At 48.5% G+C, this 12,673-nt stretch overlaps 1 protein-coding gene across 3 annotated transcripts in view; it reads left to right on the top strand.

Moving 5' to 3' along the window:
* Positions 1-12,673, top strand: part of RABL3 (RAB, member of RAS oncogene family like 3) — a 171,632-nt gene that overhangs the window by 42,206 nt on the left and 116,753 nt on the right. For all 3 annotated transcript variants that reach the window (XM_069635837.1, XM_069635840.1, XM_069635838.1), the window contains exon 4: positions 8,381-8,495. In XM_069635837.1, coding sequence (XP_069491938.1) covers positions 8,381-8,495 — 115 coding nt within the window. The remainder of the gene's footprint in view (positions 1-8,380; positions 8,496-12,673) is intronic.

The raw sequence follows: 12,673 nt of genomic DNA on the forward strand, positions 1-12,673 counted from the left end.
AAAGAATCTTTGCCCTGCCATAGCGTGAGAAACCTGAGGGTGTTCTCCTAAGCAGACCTCAAAGGTGGCCGGGGAAGGGTTGGCGCTCTGTTCCCAACCCTGGCGTTGGACGAGCGAAGGAGGATCACCTTTGTAGGGGAACCCGGGGTTATGCTCCAGGGAATACCCCAGGTGAGACGCAGTATTATACCGGGCAAGAAGGCGAGGAGGACGAAGTCCCTGAGGCTTTTATAGGCTGTTCTAGATCTACCTCCCTTCGACCCAATGAATCTCCCTTACCAGAATCCAATAACCCCTATGCATCTGGTAAACCTATTAGAAACCCAAACCTTCTTACAGTAGGAAACGACATTACATTACATTCTGCACGTTCTGTCACAAGATTCTCCCCTTCTCACCTGTCTTTCCTTTCTCGTGACAACTCTTGAACGTAGCTTCATTCTTCCTTACTGTCTGGGACGTGTATAAACCAGAACGCGGGTCTTCGGAGTCCAGCGTGAGGTTGTAGCCTTCCAAATGGAAACGTTCAGTATCCGGGCGAGGAACCAGGATGCAGACGAGTCGGCGCGGAGGAGTCGGGCTCCGACTCCGAGCACGAGGAATTTCCAGGAGTAGGCCACGAAAACAGGTAAGGGGAAAAGAATAAATGAGTACCAGGAAGGAAGGAAGAAAATAGGGTAACAAGGAGAGCGCAAAGCGAACTTCGGAAACGCACGTCTAGCTACACCAAGCAGTAGCGTTGAGACGTGCGGCGCACAAAGGCGTGGCCTTTTTCTAAGAAGCTGAACGTAGTAAGAAAAGGCTGGAGTGCAGCGCTTCGGAAGCGCCGGCCATGTTGGTAGAACCGCCAAGTTAAAACCACGGTGCATCATGGACCATGAAGTCCAAAAAGGGCGGGTTCGGTGGATCATGACACATTTCCCTGGTTATTATTTCCCAAACTCCCCGTCTGCTTTGACAATACACTACCATTCCCACAACCCCCCCCACCCCTCCAGTTTATTTCACGACAGTAATCCTGGTCATTCCCTCGACAGATGTTCAAACTTTATTATTCTGCGGATCTTTCAAATTTGTTTCATAAATCCTACAAATCTCACCCTTCCGAGTTTACCAACTCCCCTAGTACGAGGGCTATAATTCCTTATAACACCTTTTCCCCATCCTACCCAGTAGGATATTTAGAAACTCTACCGCCCTCCACCCCTTTTCCGACACTTTCTCACTGTGACAGACAACTGACTAACACCAGAGCCGTTTACCTGACATGTCCCAACACAGAGATCGGGCAGAGCTAGGCAATTGCTGATAACTATACACGCATGACTGCCCTTTCTCTTCCCTATAGGGATAAAAGGCGGAGCACAAGAATACACTTTGAGCAAGGCCAAATGCACGAGGAAGCAGTAATTCCGAGAAGGCAGTTCAAATGGAGGAAAAAGGTTGACAGACCTGAAAGGACGACATGAAGGGAAGTGCCCGTACCCTTTTCTACCCTGACTTGTGAAGCCTCCAAGAAAAGAATGATAAGACCAGGAACTACAGCTGGTGAATGGTGCAACAGATGTCAATGGTACAGAGGGCCCTCCTGCACTGATAGCCAGGGCGGGGAAAAGCGCTTGCCGCCATGGTACCGTCCTTGACTCTCGCGGCAAAAGAGAAGCCAACGAGATCCGATAGTAAACTGGACTGTGTTGAGCCCAAGTTTGCAAACGGCAAAATTAATTGAACAAAGAACTTGTATGTGATTAATATTTAAGAAAACCCAGTGAAGGACCAGCAGCAGAGTCATCCGGCGCCACGTGGGCGCTCATTCCAAAGACTCTGGCTGGTCCCCTTTGTTGAAACTACAAATACCAAGAGGCCCTAGCAGAGGCCGGCGTGAGGTGAAGTGGTCATACAAAACCCCATGTACAATCAAGTCTTTGACACGCTGAGTGAATTGTGTTAGTGGGGGCAAATGGGAACCCGAATTGGCAGGCGTCCACGAATTTGGGTGACCAATAACAACCGTGAGAACATTGTGTGAATAGACCTATGTGAAGCCTGACTGGGGCCTGAGACCCAGACCTGGGTAAGAAAAGAACCTCAGGGGTCTAGTGAACTGTGGCAAGTGTGAACCCGACGGAGGGATGCCGAAAGAAAGCTACCGGAAGGGAACCCTGCTTTTCTGTTGAGATGGTAGAAGCATGAACTGTGTTGGAATGGCAATGTGAACCCGACAGAGGGATGCCAAGCGAAAAGCTAAGGGAAGTGAATACTGTAAGGTGTTATAACTAAGCTAACTGTGTTAAACTGGCAAATGTGAACCCGACTGAGGGATGCCTACGAATGAGAGCAACACGTAACACACCCCTGAACATTGTGTCGACAAGCGTGAATCCGACTGAGGGATGTCCACAGTGGGTTGTTGTTCTGAGTCCGAATGAGAGAGGTCAACGTTGTAAGAAGGATCAGAGCCCGGCTAAGAGAGATCCAAGGGGCGAAGAGTAATCGCCCAAGGTAAAGAGTAACAGAAGCAACTTTTGTTTGTTGTTTATGGTCCATCAGGCCCTCTGAGGCAAGAGACTTTGGGTAAAAGAGAATTGGCCACAGAAGGTCCCGATATCGTTGAAAGAAACTGTGAAGTTAATGCTGGAGAAGCCCAGGAGTGTGATGTGCTCAAGAGTCTCGCCTTGTCCTGTGCTTAAAACGTGGGGAAGTGAGACCCCCCCCATCCTGACTTATAATTTTGTGAACACTTCTTTCTTTTCTTGTGCACATTATCCCACACTATTTTGTAGAATAGCGGTAAGGATTGGCAATAGATTTTTAGTAGAGGCCCTTTTTTATATTCGACTAGACTCCCCTTGGATTGTATTATTATTATTTGATGTTCGTAGCTTGCTCCCATCTTAGATGTAGGTTTAGATTAGGCGTTTATTTCACCCATTATACAGTTTATTAAACACCCTTGAACTGTGTTCACTTGTGTCTGTCTTTACTGTTGCCACCATGTGTTCCTTACAGTAGTCACTATTACAAAGTAAGGATACTACATTGGGAACCGAAAACCTGATAATGTTCGACTGGGGTGACTTATTGCCTGAAACACAGGGCCACACTTTATCACTGCACTACACAGCACACAATGTAAGTGAAAATGTAGGTCTCTCTCTCGCTCTCTCTCTGTCTCCATCCCTCCTTCCGTTCTGGGCACTACAAGAAGGAAACTCAAGGGCCAGTGCACCGACCCCAGCCAGTGGATGATGGGCTGGGTAGTTTGGAGAGGATCAAAACAGTCACCTGCCCATAACATGGCAAGGGACAATCGTAGGGCAGAGGTACAAGAACATCAGGATTCCTCCCTGGGTTATACAAAGTCTAATTATCATAAGCACACTGACCCTCCCCAAATGAGATAACCTATAGGCAGTACCAAAGTCCCTGGTGAAAAACACATATTTCCCTTCAAGCAGAGTGCGTCTCATTCACCCAGAGATGAACACGGTTGCTAGGTTCAGTTACAAGTCAGACCACAAAATCAGGTAAGTCATGTTAAAGCGGCAAAACTGTCAGGTTGCCGCTGGACTTGCAAATTGTACCGGCGCCTGGCTTGCCGGAAACACTGGGGCCTTACATCTCCGGCGGTCTGGGAAGTCAGGCGGCGGTAAAATGTTAATCCCCATTTCCATAGGACTCTATGGGAGTGGGGAACTCGGAAGCACCTGCACCGGTAATAACGGTGCCGGTGCTTCTGTGTAACTCTGCGGGTGGGTGGGACAGCACCCACCCGCAGAGCCGTACTGTGCCGGTCCGGTAACAACAGTGCCGGTAGTGTTGTTACCGGACCTGCACAGTCAGAATGAGGACCATTGTTTCCTGTCAGTGTTACCTCATAGAGGAAACAGTGTTGCAATATCACAGCTTGCACATATCCATAGAAACGAAGAATCTAAACGGCTTAACACGTGGTTTTCCAGCCTTCAATCCACACGTCGAAAGAAACGGAGGCAGTACCAAGTAGGGTCAGAGGGAGAGAGTGAATTGCAAGACGGCGGACAGACCAGTCATAGGCTTGGTTCGGCCCCCTGCGCCCACAGCAGGCAAAGGTGCATACAGGAACAGCAACCAATCCCAGGACAGCCCCAAATACAGACGACAGGTGGAGCCACTCAGAGTCCCACACAGGGCAAGTCAAGAACGCAGTTTAAACACAGGGACTTGGATTAGGAGAAGGTGGAGGCAAGAGAGGGAGAAGGAACTGGAGAAGGTAGTAACATGAGGAGGAAGTGGTAGTCCGGAGGAGGGGGTAAAAGCAGGAGGTGGTAGTCAAGAGGAGGCAATATCGGGAGGACGCAGTAGTCCAGAGGAGTAGGCTGTAACATTTGAGGAAGTGGTAGGCAGGAGGACGTGGTAACCTCAGAAGTAAGTGGTAGTCCGAAGGAGGGAGTAAAAGCAGCAGGTGGTAGTCAAGTGGAGACAACATGAGGAGGATGCAGTAGTCCGGAGGAGGTAACATTTGAGGACGTGGTAAGCAGGAGAACTTGGTAACCTCAGGAGGTGGTGGCCAGGATGAGGTGGTAGCATCATGAGAAGGCAGGTGTCAGCAGGAGGCAGAGGAAATAACATCCACAGGAAAGGAAAAGGTGGTGGGCTATTCCCCAGCTAGACAAAGCAGGAAGGAACAAGGAGACCTGGTTGGCCCGAGGCAGGCAGAAGAAGTGGGTAAACGTACGAGATGAAGGCAACAAGGACAGAATACGTCTCGGACTCAATGGTAGGAGGACCCAAGACAACAGGGAATAGGAGGAAAGGTATTGAAGTCCAATGAGGAGAAGGGGAGGAAGACATAATGTGGGTTCATTTCACCACCATAGATAAGTTTCTGCTGTACCACAATCTACTGAAGGAAGTTTCACATTGGCTCATGGACTAGCTACTCCCTCGTAGGGCATCTTGAGGTAGGGGTTTGTGGAATCCTGCATCTAATTATTGTATAGTAAGAGGGTCCTGCAAACAGAAAAACCACGACACCATCTCTGGGCAGTGATAAGCTGTTATAGTTAGGGTAGGAGACTTGGTGGTGTTCCTTGTATGAGCCGGTATTATTCTTTGGTTTGGCTGTAAATAAAACTGTTAAAACTCTGTCTTTCGAGTGTAGTCTGGTGTATCCTGCAGGGCTGCCCTGACAAGTGACATAGTGGCCAGACATGATGTCATCTCGGCTAAACAATGCCAGGCATCCTGCCCTCAAGCCAGAGTGGCAAAGATTCTTTTATAAATAACTGCACCCAACACTCCAGAACTCATTCAGCAGGCTAATCTGCCAATTTATGTGTAGTCGATTGTGATTCACTGTGGTAGACCTGATGAACACATCAACATTTCGAAAAGAAAATCAGCCATCTCTCTTTCAATCTCTTCAATCTCTCTTTCAGGTCTACATCTTCCTGGCGCCTGTGGAACACAGCCTGAAGTGCGTGATGTTCCGCAAACAGAGCTCCCAATACACTCACTGCATATTTTTGCCTGCCTGCTTCCTTGCCGCTTCTCCCTCATTACACAACATCTCTACTTTTACGAATCCCCACTAAACCTCCAAACAGCTGTATTTCCTCTTTGAAGGGTTCACATATCCTAGTCCCGCTCCACAGCGTGATGCACCTTCCCCATCCACCATTCTCCTCTGTTCCAACACGCATGGAGGGGCTTGCTGGCTGCAGCAAGGGTACTCTTAAGAGCTACCCCAATTACCAGCAAGAGAGTACTTGGGCCGCAACAAAATCCCCACAGCAAGAACGGAAGACTGAACCATAGTGTAAAGTTTACTGTCTTTTTATTATCAAACAAAACGACAGGGATAACACTAGAACAGCATAGCAGTCCACAGGTTCTCATTCTCCAAACGTGTGTCATGCCCTTTTAACCGTGAATGATGTCACAAAGACAAGTGGCATCCCCAAAAACCTATCGGGGATGGGTATTGGTCAGTTTAGGAAAACTATATATATATAATACATAGGGGTTAGTATAACCATTGGGTAGCTATATCTGGTGGCTCTTCCTAGGACCGCTTCTAAATGTAAGAAATACAAAGTTGCAGGTTAGCAGAGAAATGATTTTCCACAGCAACATAGTGTGCCTTAATGTGAAGGGTAGCTACGGATTGGACAGAACATGGCTTCCCAGTCTTGGGACCTTGGACAGCCACCAGGCCGAGTGAACCTATTCAAGGCGATGGGAACGATCACAAAGGTGCTGTATGTTCCCATCATGTTGCCACCATCCCTGATCGCCTAAGCCTTGACAGCGTACATCCAGCTTTGAACCTTGCCACTGTATCTTTCCATCTCTGGTTTGATGGGAACAGCTTTCCTCCATCTTCCTCGAGTGAATAGGCATTGTCCTGCTCTGTGCAGGTCACATCTGTAGGGACCACAAAATGGAGCTCTCCTGTCTGTAATTATGAGGATTTTCGCATGTATTCTCGCAGGTGCTTTATTATCTTGGTAAACTGGAAACTTCCCATCTCTGCTCGTCCTTGCTAAGGCTGCGCACGGTGTCCGCACTGGAAGCTCTGTCTTTCTGCCCTTTTCTGCATTCTGAAGTTCGACTTGCTTTCCCAATTCACTTCAATGTACCTATGGCTTCCATCTTGGTTCTTATGGTCGTCCTTGTTAGTCACAGTTCAACATGTGCAAGCTGATTGTAATTATTCTTGGCATCTTGCCGTTTCCTCGTAGGTTAAGATTTACTGGTGTAAGTGTATCAGTCCTCTAACTACCATCAGTCATAAGCATTTGTTTCGCGTCTTATCTGCAATAAACTAAAAGTGTTTGTGTAGCTTCATGCATGGATGCCTATATGCTTTATGTCGGAATGCATTTACGTTGTAATGTCAATAGCGACGCCATTAGCTCTCGAAGTTCCAGTCGACTTGTTCGATCAATGGTTTGAATGGCTGTCTGAGCGTGTAACGTTTCTCACATCTGCAATACATCGATGCTGGTAATGAAGGGCCCAGAAGTGATGTACAGCTCTCATTTTTCTGCCTTCTGACTGCGAGTCAGGTGGGTATGGCCCTCGTTGTTCAGTCTCAGCAATCCAGCAGTTCCATTACTGCACATAAAGATCCTTCGAGCACTTTTGCTATAAACCACAGTCCACTCAAATGTCTGTATTATGCCAAATTCTAAAAACCAATGGGTTGCTGGATTACCACCTATGCCAGGCCAGTAACAGACAGGTGTTTACCACTTCAGGCAAGGTATTGCAGCTTTTGGATTAGAAAAATACCATCCAAGCCAACTTCGAATAGTTTAGTCCGGATAGGTGCTAGGAACCCAGTCCTGAAACCAAAACACTTAGAAACATAGATTGACACATTAAGTATGCAAAAAAGCACATTGAACTCTGGGAAAGCTCCTATTTTATGTGGAGAGCATCTCAAGTGAAATGCATAAGTAAAGCACTCCCATCTAGCCCAATCAAGGGAGGGAGGGATGGATGGATGGATGTAGTGAACCAGGTGAGGTGGCATAGTGAATTACCCCTATAACAGTGGCAAATTATACTTTGTAGAAGATAAATCAATTTGCTTAATCAAGATATAATTGTAACGTTTGAAATGTCTTAGGTATGCAGTGTTTATATCGAAAATGTTATATTGAAACACACATATATCGAGTACTTTATAACGAAAACCTGTATACCAAATGTATTTTTGGGTGGTGTAAATGGTTACTTTTTTGGGGAAATGTTCGGGTGGGTTTTTAAGGGTGGCAAAGGGGGGTTCGGTGGGGGAACCCCCCCCCCACATACAAAATGCATTCAGTATAAGGTTTTCGTTATAAAATACTCGATATATGTGTTTCACTATAAAACATGTAACCTTGTCCTACTACAGGCTACTGGGCCAATGGGATTCTGGACTTGGGACAAACTGCACAAGCAGGAAGTTGTGTCATTGAGGATCAGCCAAGCAGCCATCCATCTTCAAAGGACAGCCCCCGGTGAAACAATGACCCCAAACCTTGTGTGCCACCGCCATGGTGGCCATTTAGCCCCACATTACACCTGCAGGAGGTGGTGCAAGAGAGCCATCATTTGTCAAATGACAAAGACAATGGCGGGTCTCGTAGAATTCTGTTTTAAAGCACCCTGCCCCCCTCCATCTTAAAAATCCTTACATTGATGAAATTAACAGCCTTTTGGTAGACTTCAAACTACTTCTCTGGCAAGTAGCACATTGGTCCTGTGGCTGGACTTTATTTGGGAGGCAAGACCGCTGTCTGGATAGTGAAGTATATGGTTCTGCCCTCTCTTCTTTATCTGAAAACAATGCTGTACATTCTTTTAAAAATGCAATGGTTAAACTTGTTTTTTTTCTGATTTCCAGGCATCATATTGGTGCATGATCTGACCAACAAGAAGTCCTCCCAGAATCTCTACCGCTGGTCCCTAGAAGTGTTGAACCGGGATGTTCCACCAACAGGAGTCTTAGTTACTAATGGGTGAGAATGCAGCACTCTGTACTGCCGATGCTTTATTATTAGGTTCCAGGCCTTGCATCATTGGTTTAAAGATCTTGGTTCCCACATGTGTAAATATCAGGCTCTGTGTTAGCCATCCAAGTGACCCACCTCAGTTAGTGTTCATCTGTCCTAAAAATGTAGTCCTGTTCTGCCTATGGATATACTCCTAATTCATTTGGGGAATTCTAGATTTCTTGGCAATCTGGGCTGCTGTGGAGCGGTGCACTCAATAGGTAAATGGGGGCACTACCATGCATAATTATTTTTAATACAATATAGTAATCACAAGTTTACCTTTTGATGCACAGCAACCGCCTGGTACAAATACCTTAAATCATGACAAAAATACGTTCCCCAATGTGCCTCTTTGGGGGAATATTTTACAACTAATCTCTCAGATTCTGTTTTTATTTTCATATTGCAGATGTTCTGTTACAATGTGGCAGTATTAGGCTTCACTGCAGAAAACACATTGTTAACCTCTGAAATTACAGTTCAAGATTTACTAAGGGGAATCCATCAATGTTTAAGAAAATCTGCATGTGAATCCGCCTTTAAAACAAGTATGGGCGATTTAAGGGAATGAAGGCAGTGTTTAATAGTTTGTTGAATGAATACAGGGTGTGGGCATGCCATAATCCAGAGGAAATGCTTTGCACCACTGACCTCTCAATTCTGCATTCAAATTAGAGTTGGGCAAGCCAGCAATGGCTCGGCCAAAAGTCTGGCTCTGGCTTGCTCTAGGTCCTCTGGAAATCAAGAGCCAAACAAGAGCTGAGCCAACATGTTACCCCTCTCTTCCCCCCGCTCCTATTCATGCTAAGCAATGGGGCTGTATGGTTGAGTCACCCAGGCTGTCTACGGGATAGGTTGATTCCATTGCAGGTGTTTCCATCGAGGGAGAAATCGTTGAATTTCTTTCAACGAATTTGATCGTACTACAAATATATGTGAGGTGTGGGTTAGGGTAATAACAAAGGTAGCTATGGATTAGAGGGGTGGGGAGTCTCCCCTGCACACATTTGTGGTAAAATGTCCTACAAAAAAGCAAATTCAATGAATTCTCCCTTGATTAACAAAATCTCGAGGAAATCGCATAGAATCCTTTTTCACTGCCCTGATTGGATGCTTTAAAGTTGTGACGCCCCCAAAGCTAAGGACTAGGGTTGGTGTGTACCACTGTTTGCCCAAGCACTCAAATTCTCTCCAGCTGCGTTGTTTGTAGCAAAAGGGAGTATCTCGGGAATGTTCATTTGCCAGTGTACCAGGCAGGACAATATAGGCAATTGTCGAGGTGTGGCTCTGGGCTAGCTGTGGAATGTTTTCCGTCCATCGTCCTCAGGGGGAGGGGGGAAACCCAGCTAACAGTGCTCCAGATAGGATTTTGGAGTGAGAATATTTTCCTCTCAATTTTTAGAATTCGAGAGTAAATCCAATTTCAAGAGAGTAAAAATGATTTTCCTCCTTCGCAAGAGAGTAAAAAGTGTTGACAAATATCTGATTTGTGTGTAAAATTAAAACTTTGTTCGAAAACATAAGTGACAAAACAGCTGTATTTCAAAGTGGTTCTAAATAATGTATAGCACCTGTGGAAAACATTTTCCCCACACAAGAACCTTGTAGATGCATACTACCCAGCTTCATCTTCATGAATCCTGGGCACAAACTCAGTTAAGAGTTACTATAGATGCCAGCCAGTTACATCGGGTGATTCATGAATGAAGTCCCCCACTCTATACCAGCATCACTTCTCTGCCTCTCGGGCCTACTGTTGCTGCCTGGCACTACCTGCTTGACAGCCATTCCATGTTTTTGCTCCATCGTTCCTTCCTTTGCTACTTTGTTTCCCCTGTCTCTCACTTTCCGATGCTCTGCCTCTCACCCTTAAGTGTTCTGATGGTAATTGGGGCATGCGCGCGCGACGCATGCGGGACTAAACTCAACGGCTCCCGGCGGCCGCTACTATTATCCTGATTTTTCTCCACTCCACGAGAACCAATCTCGCCTCAACCGCCCGCCAACGGCGGCGGACCCACTAGAGCTGCTGTCGCCGCACTCCGAGGGGAAATCGGAGCGGGAGACGCCAGAACCAGCCCGCGGACCGCCGGCGGTTAAATCGCGGCCATCGCGGCGCGGGCGGGAGTAGAGGATCGCCCCTCCCCCCCGGAGACGCTGAGTTTGCTGCGGCTCCCAGGCGAGGCCGACGCTTGGATCAAGGTCCCGCCGACTGCCCACACACCCCCCGATCCACTTGTGACTCTGCATCGCCAGCCTTCCCAGTGGGGCCCCCTCATCGGCAGGACTACAATACCCGGGGTCGAGCGGCAGCACGAGCCCAAAGCTGCGCTCCCCCGTTGAAGGAGGACAAGCTGCAACCAGAGGCACCCGCGGCAAGGTACACGGGTGTGGGGGGTGGATGTTTGCTTTGCTCCCCCCCCCCCCCGCAACCCCCTTTTGGCAACCAGCCTGCTGCAAGAGGACACAGAGCACAGCTGCACCATAGACCCACGAGCCACAAACGCAGCCACACCGAGAGGGTGGGGAACCCCCCCCCCCCGGTCCATGGTGGACCTTAAGACCTGCCCTGCCCCCCTCTTGGGACCGCCCCGAGTGGCTTAAAACCAGCGCCCGAAACGCAGTACTCACGGAGGGCCACCCTATATAGTGGAAACAGGCCCATAACGGCGGTAGAAAAGGGGCACAGTCCTCCCCACGTCATCCCTACTATACACCAAGCCACTAAGCGAGGCTGAGCGAAGACACTGCGGCCATACCAAAAGCAGCTTTGGCGGCGGCTCGCAGTGCGCACCTTGCACGGCCTATACACACCCGTCTGCCCCGAGGAAGGGCAGCCAGATCCCAACGACATAGAGCCCGACCGAAGCATGGGAAAGGAGAAAACCAAGAGGCAAACACTACAGAGCAAGATGGACCTCTTCACCGTGGGGGCCCCGCCCCCGCGCGAACCTCAACCCCCAGAAGAAGAGAGTAACCCTGGAGAACTCAGAGACCCTTCTATCTCTTTGTCAGATCTTATGAAAGCGATTGGGGACTCGAGGACGTCCTTGGAACTAAAAATAGGTGGCCTATCCTCTGAGGTGTCCCTTATACGCCAGGACCTCCGCAACTTGTCGACCAGGGTGGGGGAAGCGGAACAGAGGGTGTCTAACACTGAAGATGCAGTCCATCGCATGGAACAACAGCTCACCGCGATTACCCAAAAAGTGACCCAACTGGAAAACCGCGCCGAAGACAGTGAGGGGAGGGCGCGACGCAATAATCTCAGGATCCTCGGTATACCAGAGAAAGAGGAAGGCCCCAGCGCAGAACTCTTCCTAGAAGATTGGCTCACTCATATCTTTGCCCCGAAGAAGCTATCCAAATTCTTTTCGGTGGAAAGGGCACACAGAGTCCCCACCGGCCGACCAACACCGGGTGCCTCGCCCAGAACAATGATTGCACGCCTACTGAATTATCGCGACTGTGATGCGATCCTACAAATGGCAAGGGCCATGGGCCCGATCACGTACAACGGCTACAAGGTCGGCTTCTATCCTGACTACACGAAAGAAGTCCAAAAAGCCCGCCAGTCCTTTGACTCCGTCAAGAGGAAGCTCCAGTCACTATCCATCAAATATGCCCTCTTCTTCCCGGCATTGCTAAAAGTCCAGTATGAGGGCGCTACTCACTTATTTTACAACCCCAAAGATGCATGGGACTGGCTTGAAACTCATGTCCTCACGGACCCCAGTGGGAGACGCGTGCTACCGGGCCCACCCGCGCAGCGACCCCGACCTGGGAGACCCTCGCCCCCTCACCCCCCGTCCGATGCGGAAGACGACGCATCAAGAACTCCTACGGGAAAAGGATGAATACCCGGTACTGAAGGGACCAAACTGCAGATTGGTAGAATGGAAATGAGCACCTAGCGGCCGCCGCCCCCTAAGGCTGAGCGCGCGTTATCACAGCCGGGTTATCCCGAAGAAGTTTATAAAGTTATAAGTTCAATGTTTGGGCGACAGGTGCTCCCAGTTGGGGGGGGAAGTACAGGGTGGGGGGGAATTCAAGGACTGTAAAGAAACCGAATCAAGAAACATGAAGGCGAGTCATATCGTAGCACTGGCAAAGGAATCAAACACAATCTGTGGGCAAGATCA

The sequence above is a fragment of the Ambystoma mexicanum genome, chromosome 7p, assembly GCF_040938575.1.
Source record: "Ambystoma mexicanum isolate Mex_15411 chromosome 7p, UKY_AmexF1_1, whole genome shotgun sequence".
Lineage (NCBI taxonomy): Eukaryota > Metazoa > Chordata > Amphibia > Caudata > Ambystomatidae > Ambystoma > Ambystoma mexicanum.